At 37.9% G+C, this 20,294-nt stretch overlaps 1 protein-coding gene across 1 annotated transcript in view; it reads right to left on the bottom strand.

Moving 5' to 3' along the window:
- STK17B (serine/threonine kinase 17b) overlaps positions 1 to 19,853 on the bottom strand; it is a 39,632-nt gene extending 19,779 nt beyond the window's left edge. Inside the window, exons 1-2 of the mRNA XM_049887742.1 lie at positions 19,632 to 19,853; positions 5,355 to 5,520 (exon numbers count right to left, since the gene is read on the bottom strand). Coding sequence (XP_049743699.1) covers positions 5,355 to 5,476 — 122 coding nt within the window. The 5' untranslated portion in view covers positions 5,477 to 5,520; positions 19,632 to 19,853. The remainder of the gene's footprint in view (positions 1 to 5,354; positions 5,521 to 19,631) is intronic.
- Between the last annotated feature and the right edge of the window lie 441 nt (positions 19,854 to 20,294).

Genomic DNA, 20,294 nt, shown 5'->3' on the forward strand with positions numbered 1-20,294 from the left:
AACAATTCCTCCCTTTTAAATTATTTTTAATAAATTCAACTCACTTCTGCCAATTCATATTCAGATTTAGGAGCAAAAAATGAGTTTAAAACAGGTATGAAAAAGTGAGTTTTATAAAGAAATCCACCTTGTAAAAATTTAGGAACTAAAAACTAGTTAGCCAAGGAAATTATGCATTTGAAAAAATATAGTTTATAGTATCAGTGTGACAATTTAGTTCTGTTATAATCTTTTTTAAAAATAATTTTTATTGTGCTTTAAGTGAAAGTTTACAAATCAAGTCAGTCTCTCACATATAAACTTATATACACCTTACTACATACTCCCATTTACTCTCCCCCTAATGAGTCAGCCCACTCCCTCCTTCCAGTCTCTCCTTTTGTGACGGTTTTGCCCATTTCTAACCCTCTCTACCCTCCCATCTCCCCTCCAGACAGGAGATGCCAACACAGTCTCAAGTGTCCACCTGATACAAGTAGCTCACTCCTCATCAGCATCTCTCTCCAACTCATTGTCCAGTCCCTTCCATGTCTGATGAGTTGTCTTCGGGAATGATTCCTATCCTGGGCCAACAGAAGGTTTGGGGACCATGACTGCCGGGATTCTTCTAGTCTCAGTCAGACCATTAAGTCTGGTCTTTTTATGAGAATTTGGGGTCTGCATCCCACTGTTCTCCTGCTCCCTCTGGGGTTCTCTGTTGTGCTCCCTGTCAGGGCAGTCATCCGTCGTGGCCAGGCACCATCTAGTTCTTCTGGTCTCAGGATGATGTAAGTCTCTGGTTCATGTGGCCCTTTCTGTCTCTTGGGCTTATAATTATCTTGTGACCTTGGTGTTCTTCATTCTCCTTTGATCCAGGTGGGTTGAGACCAATTGATGCATCTTAGATGGCTGCTTGTTAGCATTAAAACCCCAGACACCACACTTCAAAATGGGATGCAGAATGTTTTCTTAATAGAATTTATTTTGCCAATTGACTTAGATGTCCCCTGAAGCCATAGTCCTCAAACCCCTGCCCTTGCTGCACTGACCTTCGAAGCATTCAGTTTATTCAGGAAACTTCTTTGCTTTTGGTGCAGTCCAGTTGAGCTGACCTTCCCTATATTGAGTATTGTCCTTCCCTTCACCTAAAGTAGTTCTTATCTACTATCTAATCAGTAAATAACCCTCTCCCACTCTCCCTCCCTCCCCACTCTCATAATCACAAAAGAATATGTTCTTCTCAGTTTATATTATTTCTCAAGATCTTATTGTTATAATCTTATAGCTAATTAAATTAACACTTTCTATCCAATTATTTAGGGTATTCTCAAGAAGCTTTCTTAAACAAGTGTTGTACTCTTTAATCAAGGGCAAAGGTGACCAAAGGATATTGGTAATTATTTCCTAATGCTCACCACTAAGTAAAAGCTCCATGAGGGCAAGGGCCATGTTTGTCCCAATTACTACAGTAATTATGAAACCTACACTGTACTAACACAGTGTAGTTATCTGTTAAATGAATGCAAATACCTGTTGAATGAATGCAAGGGTTATGCCTACTATAATACCATACTCCGTGCTATTTTGTATACTATTTTTTTTTATACTTAAAGCATTTGTATTTTTTTTAAAGCTGATTTAAGATTCCAGTAGAGCTATATACATACACACACATATTTTCACTAATATGCTGTTAAAAAAGGTAAATATTTTTAATATAATTATCAGCTGTCTTAAAAAAAAGAGGTATTTTTTTCTATTTTAAAATGCTAGTTGTGGTTTAAAACTATCAAAACTATGCCATTTTTAATATCTATGTTCCTGTGCCAACTTTAATAGAAAAATTCAAGGAAACTTAAAATCCTTAACAGTAATACTTAATTCATGCCCTGAAAAGGCTGATTAGATTTCCCAGCAGTGAAAAGCTCCAATAGTTACTGTTCTGCATTCTAGAATGCACAATAAAATGTGAAAGGAGGGGGGAGGGTAAGCCACAAAGGAAGCTGACTTTATTTCTGAATCTGCCTCACCCTTCTAACCACAGGAGTCCTATGAAACCTTGCCTCGGTTGGGGGAGGGGTGGAAAAAACTTACCCAACATGCTAAAAAACAGAACAATGCAATTTCTTTGAGAACAGTCAAAAATGGACTTTTAATTTTTGTATATTTTCCTTTAGTTTGCTGTTTATAAACTCTTAAACACTGTTCTTAAAATTAATTTAAAAAGTTGATTTAGAAAGATAACTGTAGTTTACCACACGCTAAAATTATGTCTATATACTTTGAAATTGCAAGATTCTATTCCTAATTTCTATTTCACAAAATTATAGGATACTAAAATTTGTAACAATGTTGAAAGAAATTTAAGGATCTTCTTAACAGATTCATGATTCCCAATTTATCAAGGTTTACTAATTAAATATATCAATAATTAAATCTATCAATGTTTATCATTTGACTCATCAGTCCAAAGCAATTAAAAGAAAAATGTTAGGTCTCTTTCATGAAAATATTAGAAGATGAGATATTAGCAATCTGAATTTGTTTTATTCCATTATAATTTTTTGCTCTAAAATATTAAAAAGTACACTTGATTTGAATTTGATTGTTATTTATAATGGCACCCCTTTTATTAAACAATTTGGAATTTTTAATATTGTTCCCTTCAAGGTTTAATTTCTCCAAAACCCTCAAAGAAAAGAAAAATGATATACACTTTCTAACTAGTTAACCAGTTGCCACTGAGTAGACTCTGACTCCTGGCAACCCCACGTGTGTCAGAGTAGAACTGTGCTCCACAGGGCTTTCAGTGGCTGGTTTTCCAGAAGTAGATCACCAGGCCTTTCTTCCAAGATGCCTCTGCTTAGATTCCAACCTCCAACATTTCAGTTAGCAGCACACTCAGTCTACACCACAGTTTGTACCACCCAAGGACTCCACACACTGCTCAGCTTCCATAACATCCCTTATTTTGCAAAGATAATTTAATAAATGCATGTAAAATTTACTCATCAAAACAGTAATTCAGAAAAGTAAAAAAAAAAAAAAAATGCCCTTTACTGTAGTCAAGGCTTTGCATATTCAATTCCCTACCCAAAGCAGTTTCCAAACATTTCTGCAATAAAATGCAACTTGGAGATAATCTAATCCACCTTTCCATTTTAAAGAAAAGGAAATCACAACTAAGCAGGCCACTAAGTTTAGATTCAGAGCAAAGACAGGTAAATTGGCTTCCAGCATAGCCTGTTTCTACTAATATACTATATGACACAAATTTGATATGGCTGTTGGGGGTGGGGATGGGAGAAAACTCTTAATAGAATCTTAGGCTGCTTCAACAGAGGTAATAGTTTTGTTGTATATGAAATGGTCATATGTTGACAATAATTTATGCCCAATTCTAGGCCCCATTTTAAGAAGGACAATGAAAAATACAAAGTGGTCCAGAAGACTGGATCAAGGAAGGCTGTCTGGAAATCACATCACATGATGAGTAGTAAAGGAAACCGGCAATATTTAGCAATACTAAACATTAGAAGGTTTTCACCTGGGTGGATGTTATATGCAGCTACAAAAAGAGAACCATGTCAATTGGGTAGATGTTAGCAGAGCAGAAAACAGAACTTTCTATGCCTAAGAGGTGCCCACAAAATAGAACAGAGAAATCGTCTGAGGTAGTAAGTTCCCCATCACTGAAGCACTCAGATTAGGGCTGGATAACAGCTTGTCAGGGAAATTACAGAAAAGACTGCTGCACTGTGTAAAAAATTATATTAGAAGACCGCTGATGTCCTTCCAATGCAAAGATTCCATGACTATTCAATGTGAGATAGACAAAACCAAAAACCAAACTCAGTGCCGTTGAGTCGATTCCAACTGATAGCAACCCTATAGATATAAAAAAAAAAAAAAAAAAAGATATAGGCAACCAAAAAAAAAAAACAAAACACCTTACTCCTTCCTACTATAATACAAAGGGAAATAATTATAGATTTAAAACAAAACAATTTCTTAAAAACATTCCTAAAAGATTTTTAAGCTATATATATTTTTGTTCACAAGAGACTTTTTTAAATTGTGCTAAAATACATATGACAAAAGATTGCTGTTTTCAACCAGTCTTAAGTGCATGATTCAGTGACATTAATCACATTGTCCACGCTGTGCAAGCGTCACCACCACCCACTTCTAATCTGTATCTCTTAATATACCATTAAAATAACCAAATGTTTTACAAGTAAAATTATAAATAAATATACCAGGGGATTATGCCATCTACTTTTACATTTAACTCTTAGTTTGATGAGGTAGATATTAACATCATCCTTATTTTGCAAAATAAAAAAAGTAGTTACAACCAACAGCTGGTAAGGGAAAAAGCCAGAACTTGCCTTTACCCTTAAGATAAAAGACCACCAAGAACAGAAACACTTTGCACAGTTCAGTCAATTTTTGTTTTCACACTGAGATTTTCAAAGATGAAAATCAATCATACAATTTTACTGTACATCAATACAAACATGGACTTATTTTAATATAAGAAAAAACATTTACCTCCAGAACTAAAATCAAACTGGAAATATAAACTGACAGGCATCTTCCAACACTTCATTAAGTACCTCTAATTTAAAGCTTAAAAGATATGGATTACATGATTAAATTAATTTGGTACATCTTTTGCAATTTTCATATATATTAAAATAGCAGCCCTAAAAAGCCTCAACATTGGGTTACTCCTTGGCCTCAAAGAATTTACATCTTGGTTAAGCCAAAACAGATTAGTATTTGCATAGGGTTTAACATATAAAACATGCATTTTTATGATACTATCAAATTTTTGCTTTCCCTGTAGGAAAAAAGAGGAGAATCTCCCTATTTCTTTTTTTTAAACCAGTGCACTATACTTTTTTTTTTTTTTTACTCTACTAGGAACTTTAAAAATTGTCATTTAGTAAAAACTTATCTAGCGCTATGTTAAAATCTAGCGCTTTAGAAATAGCACTAAGAGATACAATAACTTAACTGAAGTCAGACACAGTTAGTTCATGCTACCTCTTGCCAATCACGGCCTCAAATAAAAACCTGACTTCTTATCACGGGCTCTGAAGCTAGGTGGGATGTATGACATAAGCTCACTAAAACATCCACAAATGTGATTTTCAAGTCAGTTAAGACTAAGACTAAAAAAAAAAAGAAAAAAAAATTTTTTTTAAGACTAGATGCTGTCAAATAACAACAGAGATGATTTTTTCTTTCTAATCACTGTTAAATAATGATCCAAACTGAGTTCTACAGTAAAAAAAACAGTACCAACTGTCAAATCAGAAAGCTAAAATCTGAATTTAAACAGCATACAAATCATAGAGTTTCCTTACCTGCCTAGCTCTTTGGATGTAAGTGTATAAAAGTTATTGAAGTTTTCCAATTTTATTGGCGTTTGAGGAGTCGTAGTTAGCATGCCAGAGATACTTCGGCAATCAAACCTTCTCCTCGACATGTTAGGTGGCTCCCAGCTATTCTTCTTTGGTCACTTATTTTTACCTTTTGAGAAAAAGAAGACAGAGGATATAACTTAAATATAATTAAGAAAAAAAGATGATGTTCTCTCAGACAGGATATGCATTAGATTATTATACATCTCCAAATATGGCTATAAGATAGAACCACCAAAAAAAAAGAAAATGCACATCCCACCCACAAGGACAATAACAAAGATCACACAAAAACTTGTATCATCTCTGTGGTACCTGAACAAAGTTACTGACCTCATTTCAGAATAAAACTACTAAAAATTGTAGAGCCCCCCAAATTCTTTAAAAAAAAAAAAAAGTTATAATAAAACTACAATACACGCAATCATTTCATCTCATTTTAAAACTCATTCTTTTGAAGTTCCCCTTTAACATAACAAGAAACCACAAGTCATTGATTTTAAGTTTGATTTCACATGGTCAAACAAAACTGAAAGCTAGCCTTTGGTGGTGAATTCACATATTACAAGTTATATTACTGGCATCCGAATGACTACAAGAAATAGAATTTGTTTCACAGACTGACTATATTTCAACAGTCCATTCAGGAACTTTCATAGGTCTTAGAGTTTCTTTCCTTTGGGTACAACCTAGCACAGAGCCTGCTGTGCATCAAGAGTGTAGTAATTTTGTTGGGTAAATGATTGACTATACATAAAGTCTTATTCCAGAGTTCTAATCTACGTCTGGAACTAATATTTATCTGGAACTTTGTGATATTTATGTACGTTCAGTTTCAAAACTACTATTTCATGTCAACTAAATTCATACAATAATGGCAGGCTATATATTTCAAAATACTTGACTTTCTGCTATGCCTACTTAATAACTAAAAGGTCAGAAGTTTGAATCCACCAGCCGCTCCTTGGAAACCCTATGGGGCAGTTCTACTTTGTCCTATAGGGCTGCTATGAGTTGCAATCGACTCCACGGCAACCGGTTTGGTGTTTTTGCTTAACAAAAGGCCAATATTCTTCTTCTAGTACCTTCCTATAATAACTCCTAGGCTTTTGTTCCTTCTCTGCCACATTTTTCCTCCCCTTATTTCCTACTTGACATGTACTATTCTTTATCTTCCTAAATTCAAATACCAACTATACTCAACTTAGGAAATAAGCAATGTGATTAGAGTTCAGTTTTCAGTTCCTATATTTCTCTCTCTTCTTAGTTCCATTCTCAAACCAGCAGATTTTTTTTTTTTCTCTAAATCTCTTGGTCTTCGGGAAAACGAAGCCCTTATTAGTCTTGGAGTATATCACTTAGTAGTCTAAGAGTAGCAGTGTAGGATTCTGAAAAGAACATTTGGGGTAATCACTCCAGCTATGAGAACTTAACTAAATTATTTAACTTTGCTAAGTTTTGACTTAGTACTTTTAAAAAGAAAATATCTCAGATATATAGGAAAGGATGCAAATGCCATAAAAAACATTTACTCTTTCAAATTTTACCACTTTGCCATATTCATTTAAAAAAAATAAGCCAAACATCATAGACACAGTTGAAGTTGGTCTCTTCTTCCCATCCCATTTACATCCCCAACAGCACTGTGTGGGAGGGTTTATTGGTCCATTTTCGTGCCAACACTTGGCTCCATTCAGATTTTTAATTTTTCTATTCTAATGGGGTAAAGGCGAAACGGAATTTTATTGTGATTTACTTTGCATTTCCTTGATTGTTAATGAGGAAAGCTTCAATTCTGCTGCATTTAAAGAATAGATAATGACTCTACCTTGCAGAGTTCTAAGGATTAAAAATTAAAATATAATGAACTCACATAGAATGATACATGGTTAGTGGCAGGGCAATCATGATTATTCACTAAATAAATACTGTTAATATTCTACTTAAAGATGTTCTCTACGTAGTCCCCTGCCACTGCCGAGTAGCTGTGATCTCCCTATTTTCACAAAGGAAACATCTCTCACCCCAAGTTAACCCACTGCCGTGGAGTCGATTCCAACTCATAGTGACCCTATAGGACAGACTAGAACTGCCCCATAGGATTTCCAAGGCTGTGCATCTTTAAGTAAGCAGACTGCCACATCTTTCTCCCACAAAATGACTAGTGGGTTTGAACCACCGACCTTTCGGTTAACAGTCAAATGCTAAACCATTGTGCAACCAGGGCTCCTCTTCACCTGAAGTTAGTGTCAACTAAACTCTTAAAATTGTGTCTTTTGATTTTCTTTTAGCTATTTGTTTATTTTCTCAGTTCTGATGGCACTCAATTTTATTGGTCACACATTCTCCTCTGAGAAATCAACAGGGGACCAATTCCTATACCCAATCAATCTCCTTTCAGATCATCTTTGACTTTTAGAGTTTTATATCTAAATTAAAACATCTATGAATACGCATGCTTCTGATCACATTTATATTATATACTATAAACAGAAAAAAGGGTGACACTGTACCATGGATACAAGTGGCTAGAATTCCAACACTGTTCATCAACTGTTGTTGTTAGGTGCCGTCAAGTTGGTTCCAACTCCTAGCAACCCCACGTACAAGAGAACAAAATGCTGCCTAGTCCTGTGCCACCCTTCATTCATAAACTATATCCTAGTTCTACTACAGTACTTATGAATTGATTACTTTTTAGCTGATACACACGTCTTAAACCAAGCCAAACCCACTGCTGTCAAGCAGATTCCAACTCATAGGGATGCTAAAGGACAGAGGAGAACTGCCCCAGAGGGTTTCCAACGCTGTAAATCTTTATGGAAGCAGACTGCCACATCTTTCTCTCATGGAGAGGCTGGTGTGTTTGAACCGACGACCTTTCGGTTAGCAGCCGAGTGCTTTCCCCACTGTGCCACCAGGGCTCCTTTAAACATCTTAGAATCAAGAGCTATGTTTGTTCACCAGTCTGACTTTAGGAAACATGAGAAGCTGTATATCAACTAATTAAAGAGTAACAAGGACATGCCAAATTCAATCACAGAGCCAGAGTGTGAAGGCTCTTGATTCTAAGATGTTTAACTCCTCTAGATTCTAGATTCTAAGGTGTTTACTTAAGATAAGTATTTTTGGGTATGTATTTATGAGTAACTATTTTCTGCTCTCAATTTTCAAAAGAGTCAATATGGGTCTTGGATATAGTCAAAGATTTATGGTAAATGAAGCATGATTTATAACAGTGAAAAAAAAATTAACTCGTTGAATGAATAAACCCCAAAGTCCAGCAAAAGGGAAATGATTAAAGACAACTATAGAATATTATGCTTTCAATAAAAAGTGTGCTTTCAAAGACTATATTTCAACACATATACTATTAAGTGAAAAAAGGAAGACAAAACTTTACATTATTATAATTGTGGGAGAAATATAAAAGCAAATAGAAGTCTGGAAAACTGGAAAATTTTAACAGTGATTATCTTGGGGTGATGTTATTATGGGCAAAATTTACATTCCTGAGTTTAAATTATGTATCTACACTAAGCAGGTAACTTAACTGTCAGTTTGTCATACTGTGGTGGCTTGTGTGTTGCTGTGATGCTGGAACCTACGCCAATAGTATTTCAAATATCAGCAGGGTCACCTATGGCGTACAGGTTTCAGTGAAGAGTCCAGACAAAGACTAGAAAGAAGGACCTGATGACCTACTTCTAAAAAAACTGGCCAATGAAAACCTTATGAATAGCAGCAAACACTGTCTGATACAGCCCCAGAAGATAAGACCCTCAGGCTGGAAGGCACTCAAAAGACAACTGGGGAAGAGCTGTCTCTGCAAAGTAGAGCGGACCTTAATTACACGGATGGAGTAGAGCTTTTGGGACCTTCATTTGCTGATGTGGCATGACTCAAAATGAGAAGAAACAGCTGCAAACATCCATTAATAATCAGAACATGGAATGTACAACACACGAATCTATGAAAATTAGGACTTGTCAAAAATGAAACTGAACGCTTGAAGACAGATATCCTAGGCATTAGTGAGCTAAAATGGACTGGTATTGCCACTTTGAATCAGACAATCATATGGTGTACTATGCTGGGAAAGACAAACTGAAAAGGAACAGTGTAGCATTCATTGTCAAAAAGAACATTTCAAGATCTATCTGAAAGTACAACACTGTCAGTGACAGGATAATATCCATATGCCCACAAGGAAGACCAGTTAATATGACCATTATTCAAATTTAGACACCAGCTGAAGATTTTTCCCAACTTCTGCAGTCTGAAATTGAGCAAACATGCAATCAAGATGCATAGATAATTACTGGTGATTGGAATACAAAACTTGGAAACAAGGAAGAGGGACCAGTAGTTGGAAAACATGGCCTTGTTGATAGAAACAACACTGGAGATTGCATGATAGAATTTTGCAAGACCGAAGACCTATTGGAAATACCTTTCTTTCGACCACATAAACAGTGACTATACATTTGGACCTCACCAGATGGAACACACAGGAATCAAATTAAATACATCTATAGAAAGAGACAATGGAGAAGCTCAACATCAGCAGTCACAACAAGGCCAGGGGCCAACTGAGGAAGAGACCCTCAATTGCTCATATGCAAGGTCAAGTTAAGGCTGATGAAAACTAAAACAAGTCCATGAGAGCCTAAGTATGATCTTGAGTTTATCCCACCTGAATTTCGAGATCATCTCCAGAACAAATTTGATGCAATGAACACTAATGATCGAAGACCAGAAAGTCGTGGGATGACATCAAAGACATCATACATAAGAAAGAAAAAGGTCATTAAAAAGACAGGAAAGAAAGAAAAGACCAAAATGGATGTCAGAAGAGACTCTGAAACTTGCTCTTGAACGTAGAGAAGCTAAAGGGAATGAAAGAAATGATGAAGTGAAAGAGCTGAACAGAAAATTTCATAGGGTGGCTCAAGAAGATTAAGTATTATAATGAAATGTGCAAAGACCTGGAATTAGAAAACCAAAAGGGAAGAACATACTCAGCATTTCTCAAGCCAAAAGAACTGAAGAAAAAATTCAAGCCTCAAGGCACAATACCGAAGGATTCTACGGGCAAAATATGGATCTCTAATATTTTAAAATATGGAAGAGATGCATCTTTGTGCACATTCCAAAGAAAGATGATAGAACAAGAATGCATATATTATCAAACAATATCATTCATATCACACGCAAGTAAAATTTTGCTGAAGATAATTCAAAAATGGTTGCAGCAGTACATTGACAGGGAACTGACTGAAATTCAAGCTGGATTCAGAAAAGGACATGGAACGAGGGATACCATTGCTGATATCAGATGGATCTTAGCTAAAAGCAGAGAATACCAGAAAAATGTTTACCTGTATTTTACTGACTATGCAAAGGCATTTGACTGTGTGGATCATAGCAAATTATGGATAACACTGTGAAGAACGGGAATAACAGAATGCTTAATTGTGCTAATAAGGAACCCGTACATAGACCAAGAGGCAGTCATTTGAAAAGAACAAGGGGATATTGTGTGGTTTAAAGTCAGGAAAGGTGTGCATCAGGGTTGTATCCTTTCACCATACTTATTCAATCTGTATGCTGAGCAAACAATCTGAGAAGATGGACTATGTGAAGAAGAACATGGCACCAGGATTGGAGGAAAACTCATTAACAATCTGCAATATGTAGATAACGCAACATTGATTGTTGAAAGCAAAGATGACTTGAAGCACTTACTGATGAAGATCAAAGACTACAGCCCTCTGTATGGACTACACCTCAACATAAAGAAAACAGAAGTCCTCACCACTAGACCAATAAGCAACATCATGTTAAACAGAGAAAATACTGAAGTTGTCAAGGATTTCACTTTACTTGGCTCCATAATCAACATCCACGGAAGCAGTAGTCAAGAAATCAAACAACGTATTGTATTGGGCAAATCTGCTGCAAAAGATCTCTTTAAAGTGTTAAAAAGCAAAGATGTCACTTTGAGGACTAAGGTATACCTGACTGAAGCCGTGGTATTTTCAATCCCCTCATTGGCATGCAAAAGATGGACAATGAATAAGAATGATCAATGAAGAATTATGGTGTTGGTTAAGAATACTGAATATACCACGGACTGCCAGAAGAACAAACAAATCTGTCTTAGAAAAAGTATAGCCAGGATGCTCCTTAGAAGTAAGGATGGCGAGACTTGGTTTCACTTACTTGGGACACGTTATTAGGAGGGATCAGTCCCTGGAGAAGGACATAATGATTGGTAAACTAGAGGGTCATTGAAAAAGAAGACCCTCCATGAGATGGTTTGACACAGTGTCTGCAGCAATGGGCTCAAGCATAACAACAATTGTGAGAATGGCTCAGAACCAGACAGTGTTTCGTTCTGCTGTTCACAGGGTTGCTATGAGTTGGAAGTGACTCAATGGCACCTAACAGCAACAACGACAATTTTAATAATTGACAAAAATAAATGTCTTTGGGTAAAAAAGACAGCAGTGAATATGTGACTAGTCCTTAAATGCAGAAATGTGCCCATCTGCCATGGCAAAATGTATCCGTTTACTTGGTGTTTACCTGGCCTGAAGTTGAAGAGTCATTATTGTTCAGGTTTTAAAAGTCCTCAGTGTTGTCTCTGCATTTATGTAGAGTTGATGTGTTCTTTATCCAAGTCATAAGTGAGTTATATAGAGATCATATAAGCATTTAGAGTAAATACTAAGCTAGGATTAATGCCTTGTTTATTATTGCATAGAAAAAAATTCATGTATCAAATTCTGAATCAATAAATCATTTATCAAATTCTGAATCAAATAAATAAATTCTACATAATGAATAGCAATTTGAAAACTTTTAAGCTGTATACCTTTTTTATGTATATCACCCGCGCAAATCTAAAGTTACTCTGGGATCCTTCCAAAAAATCTAAAATGTGTTATCCAAACATACTGATGAAAATTAAATTAGGACACGCTTATTTTTAAGTTTTATTAGGACAAAGAGCTTAGATTACAAAAAATTGCAATGAATAATGATAATTAAACAGAACTTTATTAACCAGTCTGCTAATAATATTTCCTAATACTGGGCATTGATACGTGTACATTTTTATCAAAAGAAATTCTGTAACACTCACATGTACTGTTGGTCATCACAATAGATGAGTATGACACAGGTATCTGTATGAATAAGGAGCCCTGGTGGCACAACGTTTAAGCACTCAGCTGCTTACCAAAAGGTTGGTGGTTGTAACTGAACCAGACCTCTGTGAGAGAAAAGACCTGTGATCTGCTCCCATAGAGATTACAGCCAAGAAAACCCTATGGGGCAATTCGGCTCTGTCACATGGGGTCACTATGATCAAAAATGATTTGACGGCACCTAACAACAACATTTCAATGATTATAGATGTGGATGAAAACAGCGCTGGGCAACCAGCAGTTTTGTTTTGTTTTTACTATACATTAATACTGTGGCTCTGAATATGTTGGAACACAAGCTATGTCTCAGAAAAAGAGAAAACATATTTCTGACAACTGAACCCTAAGCTCATCTACTTATTGCTAAAATACCAATGTTACAAGCTGCTTTAGGCATCCATATAGTATTTCTTAGCTTGATTTTCCTTGTATTTACTACATTTGAACCAGTTGTCACAGCCTACGTATTTTTCCATTTTCTCTCCTTTGACCACTTTTGCATACTCAGTGGAGAATGAATGTCACCTTTGTGCACAAGCCCATTCACAAACATCTGGTTACCCTTTATATAAAATTTAATCCCTGGGTACATGAAAGTTATCAACTAGTGCTCCGTCTTTCCTTCTTTCATCTTCCTAAATGCCCCCCAAAACACCCTTCAATTCCAACAAACCATCCTCAGACCTTACCTTGTCTGCTACCATAACTCATAAGGAACCCTGGTGGCACAACTGGGTAAGTGCTCTGGCTGCTAATTGAAAGGCTGGCAGATCGAACTCACCCAGCCGCTCCCACAGGAGTAAGACCTGGCAGTCTGCTTCCATAAGGTTACAGACAAGAAAACCCTACAGCGCAGTTCTACTCTGTCACATGGGGTCACTATGAGTTGAAATCGACTCGACAGCACATACCAACTTGAGGGCACCTCGCAACAATACCGTAACTCATACACCTATAACTGATTTAAGTTACCAATCTCTCATTCCATTTCAGATCCATTTTATACACTTTTCAGGCTATACTGGTGAAAACAAAAAAAAGATTTTAACCTAGTAGATGAACTCATGTCTGTGAGGGGGTACACAATTACAAACACAGTTAAGCACATGGAACAATTAAGAGGGTAATAGAAAGCATAAGACAAACTTTTTAATTATGCAGTACCTCAAAGAATAATGGCATCTCAAACTTATTTTCAGAGATCTTTTTTTTCATTAACTCCCATTACAACAATTACAATAAGAATTCAGATATGCATCAAGAAAGGAAGGAACAGAAGGAATTATTAGGCTTGATCTGGGCCTTGCCTCACTTAAAGGAAGAAAGCAAATGCGACATGATCAAAAGTAAGACAAATACACAAAGCAGTCCCTGTATTCCTCTAAATAGCTCTATTTAAAAAGTATTCATGACACCTGGAGCAAAGGAGAATGAAGAATACCAAAGACTCTAGGTAATTATGAGCCCAGGAAACAGAAAGGGCCACATAAATCAGAGACTACATCAGCTTGAGACTAGAAGAACTAGATGGTGCCCGGCTACAACCCAGACTGCCCTGACAGAGAACACAACAGAGAATCCCTGAGGGAGCAGGAGAACAGTGGGATGCAGACCTCAAATTCTCGTAGAAAGACCAGACTTAATGGTCTGACTGAGATGAGAGGACCCCGGAGGTCATGGTCCCCAGACATTCTTTTAGCCCAAGACTGGAACCCACACCCAAAACCAACTGTTCAGGCAGGGATTCGACTGGACTACAATACAGAAAATGATACTGGTGATGAGTAAGCTTCTTGGCTCAAGTTGACACATGAGACTATGTGGGCAGCTCCTGTCTGGAGGGGAGATGAGAAGGCAGAGAGGGACGGGAAATGGCTGAATGGACATGGGGAATACAGGGTGCAGAGGAGGAGCGTGCTGTCTCATTACGGGGAAAGCAACTAAGAGTACATAGCAAGGTGTATATAAATTTTTGTATGAGAAACTGACTTGATTTTTAAACTTTTACTTAAAGCACATTTTTTTTAAACTGTAAAAAAACTGTATTCATCATGATATTCATTTCAAACTTATCAAATTAGAAAGTTTTATAAAAATAGAATATGTAAGATAGAATAAATGAAAAAGTCTAGAGAATTTTCTGCTTTCAGTCCTTCATTAGCTCGCCAGAACCTACAAGCCAAAGTCTTTAGCATAACACACAAAGGCCTCTCAAGCCCAGTACTCACCAGCTTCATTTCCTGCAACATTCATATCTCATATTTTGTCTCTACATCTTTCTTTATTCTCTGCCTGGAACATCCTTTCGACCTTTCCTTAAATGGCCAACTCTTCTCATGCATCTTTCCTATCTTAATGCAGAATGTCAGCTTCCTCAGAAGCATTGCTTAAAACACACAGATTAGTCTAAACGCCTCTTCTTTCTGCTTCAAATAACAGGACCCTTGGCATATCTCTTTACCTTAACCTGTAACATGTTAGATGGCAATTATGTTTAGTATCTACAGGGCAAAGATTTACTTTTGTGCCAAAGTTCCCAGCATGGTGAATATGTGATGAACTGAATTATTATAACTAGTTGCCTATGAGTTGATTTCAACTCATGATGATAGCATTAGTTAATTAAATAACGTAACTGGAGTACCTGGGTGATGCAAATGGCTAATGTGCTTGGCTGCTCATTGAAAGTTGAAGGTTCAAGTCCACCCAGGGGTGCCTGAGAAGAAAGGCCTAGCAATCTACTTTCGAAAAATCAGCCATTGAAAATCCTGTGGAGTACAGTTCTACTCAGACACACACAGGCTCACCATGAAGTGAAATTCACTCGACAGCACTGGTTCTGAATCATTTTAATTATAAAATATAGCAAAAAGAATTTTTAAGTATGTCTCATGACTTCAAGGGGTTAGTAGAACCTGAGCGATCCATCTGGTAATTATAATACTGGAACTTCAAATGCAGCCAGTCTCTACCTAAACAAAGGAAGGAATATTTTAAATTGCTATTAGAGAATTTTAGTCCTGAACAGAGTAGTCACAAAGTCCACAAACATGGATAAAATTATTTTATCATTTATTGTAATATAATGCCAATAGACCATTTATTTTGTATGTAGCTATCTTTCCAGACTAGGTGGCCTCCTGTTTTTATATAAATACCTACATTCAGCTAAGAGCATCGATATTTTAAGAACTACCTCAATCAGGACATTCAGATGCTTGTTCTAACAAGGATTGATTACTCTAGGTCTTCATGAAGTAAATTCAAAAGGCAATGGAAAGCAAAGCAACAAGATCACAGGGAAACAATTCCTTCTTTCTACACAGGCATTCATTAGAAGCCCTAGTGGCACAACAGTTAAGCTTTCAGTTGCTAAGCAAACCCACCCAGCCCCTCTGTGTGAGAAAGACCTGGTAATCTGCTCCCATAAAGATTTCAGTCTAGAAAACCCTGTGGGGCAGTTCTACTCTGTTACATGAGTCAAAAATTGATTCGACAGCACCCAACAACAATGACACATAGCTGTTTTCCCTAGGGAAGCAGAGGAATTGGAGGCTTATTTATCCAGTATCTATCAAAAGTAAAGGAAGAGCTTTCTGCTGCTGTGGCAGAAGGACCATTGTTAGTCATTGATTAGAAGTAAGGTATTTTTATTGGCATAGGGAGCAGGATGATGATGACTTTCAATGTTTCAAGGAAGAGATTATGTTCCTTATATGTATTCTACTACTACAGGTTTGTGCATTTAAAAAGAAAAAAAAATTTTTTGACTAGAACTTATAATTCAAACATTTAATCCTTTGAAAATCACAAAAGGAAGCCAGCTAACAGACTCTTGTCCAACCAGTCTAGTATATAGTATCCAAGGGCTGAAGTCCCACACAACAACCCCAGGCTCGAGTCTGTGCCAAGACAGTAAGGCCAAGAGCCCTTTCTACCTTCAGAACAAGAATTAAACCCTATAATTTCGAATCAGGATAGAAAAAAAAAAAAATGTTGAAAAACGGAAATACAGTGAGCCAAGAAACACACAGTGCTTATCATTCATCACATGGAAAATTAGGTTTCTGTTGTAAAATAAATCACTGTTTACTTAATAGCATTGCTGAAGTGCTGCTTATTCAGTAACCATACCACACATAATGGAATCCGACCCTTTAAGGGTTAAAGAGGAAACTACCATATCACTACTACAATTATATTTTTTAAATGTTTGACGCATATGCCCTCTTTTGGGGAAGCAGTTGCAAGGTGTCATGGGTGAACCAAAATATACTGCATATCAATGTTAAAAGGAATTGACTACTTTACATGTTTAAAATGGCACTGAAATTCCAGGCAAAATTTAGTTAGAAAAAGGATAAATAAATCAAAGAAATAAAAAATAATGAGAAAAAAAAACTTTAACAACATTTGCCTTGACAATCACAAAATTTATTACAATGCATTTAGATAAAAATATGTGCTTGGAATTTAATTTATAAAAAGTACACTTCTTATGTGAAATAGTCAAAGAAATATTCCTTGAAAATGATCTACCACAAGAGTCTAAGCTACTTAAAAATAAAATCACTGAATTTTTTATCAACATTGTGAAAAACTAAAGCAACACAAGTTTTCCCAAGTGTATATAAAATGACTGTTAATGTTTCTGACACAATAAATACGAAGTACAAAATACATAAAGTACAAAAAAATTCTTAAAATATCAAGAATCAATCAAAATCCTTTAAAGCTGTAAGTCTAGGAGCACTGTTCTACTTAGCTGCCAATTTTACACGCAGGAAACATGCATTAAAATATACTATACATGTAATTTTAAGAAAATTTAATGACTCAGTGAAAGTGTTAGCAACTGGTTTCCTGGGCTTTAAGTTAGCTCTTTAAGATTAAAACAGAAATTCTCTAACTTTATAATTATGAAACAGCTCCAATACAAAGCTTTTGAAATACGTTTAAATTTTCATTTAACACAAGTAAAACATTGTCAGTGCAAGTAAAGTTGTTTGATTAGAAATGTCTGCCATAAAATGCTTGTGTTCTCTTCAGATTTGTTATTCATGTGCTGACTTCAGATTTGCTATTCATGCACTGATGCAGTGATCAATTAGTCAAGTCTCAATTTTCCTAAAAACGAATTCTATCTTAATCAAATTGTAGCTCACTATTCAAGAGTCTCAAGAGAAACTGTAACCACTCTTTCTAGACACAGAAAGGCCTTCAAATTATTAGATATTTTACGTTTAAAACGTAAACAGTTTTATTAAGTAAATATACTTTTACTTCAATTTTAGATCCATATTTTTTAAAAATGTAAAATGTATATAACGTGTACCTCAAAATCAAAGCAGATAATAATACCTGCAACTAAAAATATTTTAATTTTTAAAAATCTTGAACAGCTGCTCAGAGGACAAAGATTGAGGAGTGAAGATTGTTTAGAACTTTGGGCACTGCTTCTATGGACAAGCATTTTAAGAAATGCACAGCTCTGTGGGTATGCAGAAGACCCGGTGGTGCTGTGGGTAAAGTGCTCTGCTATTAACCAAAAGGTCGGCAGTTCAAACCCACCCAACCGGGAAAAAGATGTGGTGGTCTGCTTTTGTAAAGCTTTAGAGCTCCTACAGAGTCAATTCTATGGTAATGGGTTTTTGGTTTTTATGGGCATGGGTATACAAGCTTAATACTTATAAAACATTTTAAAAGTTGTTGAAAACTACTTCTGGACAGTCCACTACGAAATTGAAGAACGGTGTATTATTGAGAAAACAGGTCTATTGTCTTTTCCATTAACAAAATTGTGCTCCTGGCCCCAAAAGGGCTTTGCATTTGTAAAACGTCCGTTTGCATATGCTGCCACTGCCTAGTATTTTTACAGACAATCCTGTCTCAGGGCACACGTCCTCAAACACGTAAGAACGTAGAGGGGCCACACCTTACCAAACATCACTGCAAGGTTCGGCACCGCATTAGTACATTAAGTAGGCAAAACAATCAGTGAATGTGGCACGGAAACCCAGCATGTTTAGTATTATTGAAATTTGATCGGAATATATTTAGGCTTTTAAAATGTATTTTTTTAATTTAAATTTTAATTTACAGAATGATGTCAGAGTGCCTCTAGTCCCGTGTCAGAGAAAACAGGAAGAACTGACACCATCTATCAGCTGCCATGAAGCCTCTGTCAACCTTGTCTCTACTTACCCCTCTGCGGGAATTTAAAAATAGTGTTTTCCCTAAAATAAAACAAACTGGGTAAATGTCAAAACCGTAACCATCAAGTAGCTGTACCGTTTGCGGGTGGCTCAAGTACATTAAATGGTTTACATGGCATCAAAATAAGATCAGATCGCTGAAAATCGCTGAAACAGCTGCAATTCGTCTTGTTCTCTATCCACACATCAAAAAAAAAAAAAAAAATGCTCACAGCAGTAACTGAAAATACCCCTCAAGATGAGGACACTCCTCTAGGCGAAAGCCGGCGTGAACAGGACGCATCCACGAGTGCAGATGTGAACACGTCCTGTGCCCACACCACAGCTGTGAACTCGGGAGGGACGCGAAGGACCACGTCGAGGCGACGTGGACGGCACACGAGTGAGCGCGTCGCCAAGGGGCCTCCGCGGTGCGCTCGCGCACCCGGGAGAGCCGGGCGGCCAGGCCGACGGCGCGCACTCGCACAGGCTCCCCCAGCTGAGAAGGGTGTCGGGAGGACCGCGGTCCGCCCGCGCTGAACCCGAGGAAACCAGGCAGGCAGGACCCCAGCCCGAAAGCAGAGAGCGACGGGCAGCAGTCGGGACACCCGAGGGGCGGCAGAGTCCCAGCCTACATCCGCCAGACCCGGGGTCCCAGAGGGCCCCGATCTACACGTACCCCCGGATCTCTCATCTGGGGACCCTCACGTTCGGGGTCCCTGTACCGAGGGTGAAGGAAGCTGGTTCAGAGTTCGCAGCCCCGAGCCCACCCGCCAAGCCCAGCATGGCCGCGGACACGCGAGGACACTGACCGCTCCGGCTGCAGCAGGTCCTCTCGGGGCTGCCCCCTCCAAGGGGGCTCCCGTCCCGCCCCACGCCGGTGGCCACGACAGGACGTGCTCTCAAGCTCCAGCCGGGTAGTTCCGAGAGTGGCAGGACCCCCTTTTACTTTCCCAGACGACAGCCAACAGCTGTGACCTGGCCCCCAGTGAGTCGGCTCCGGGTGACGGCAGCACAGACGCTTACTGCAGCTTACAGTTGAGGTTTGAAAAGTGCAGCCGTGTCGCGGGGCCGTGCTGTTCGGCCGGCCCCGCCCCCTTGGCCGGGAGAGCCAATCAGAGCGTGCATGGAGTGTTGTGCTGTCACGTGAGGGCCTGGGTGGGGTGCCGGGCTGAGATGCGTGCTGCTGGGCGGGGCCCCAGCGGTGAGTGGGTGTGCCTCGCACCTGGCGGGAGCCTGGACCGGCTGCAAAGCAGGTGGGGCGCTAGAGTAATTGCAGGGAGGGAGGGCTGAGGCGACGCTGGGAGCTGTGCGCAGGGCAGGCACAGATTAGCCAGTAAGCAAGGTAAGCGCGTGTTTAGAGCACCAGCAAAACAGGGGCACCAGTTGTCCAAAGCAAAAGCTAAATGCCAAGCAGACAGGACATAAGAAAAAATGAACACAAAACAATGATTCAAGGACTCATTGTCCTTAGT

Source organism: Elephas maximus, chromosome 6, assembly GCF_024166365.1.
Source record: "Elephas maximus indicus isolate mEleMax1 chromosome 6, mEleMax1 primary haplotype, whole genome shotgun sequence".
In the NCBI taxonomy this organism is placed as follows: Eukaryota; Metazoa; Chordata; class Mammalia; order Proboscidea; family Elephantidae; genus Elephas; species Elephas maximus.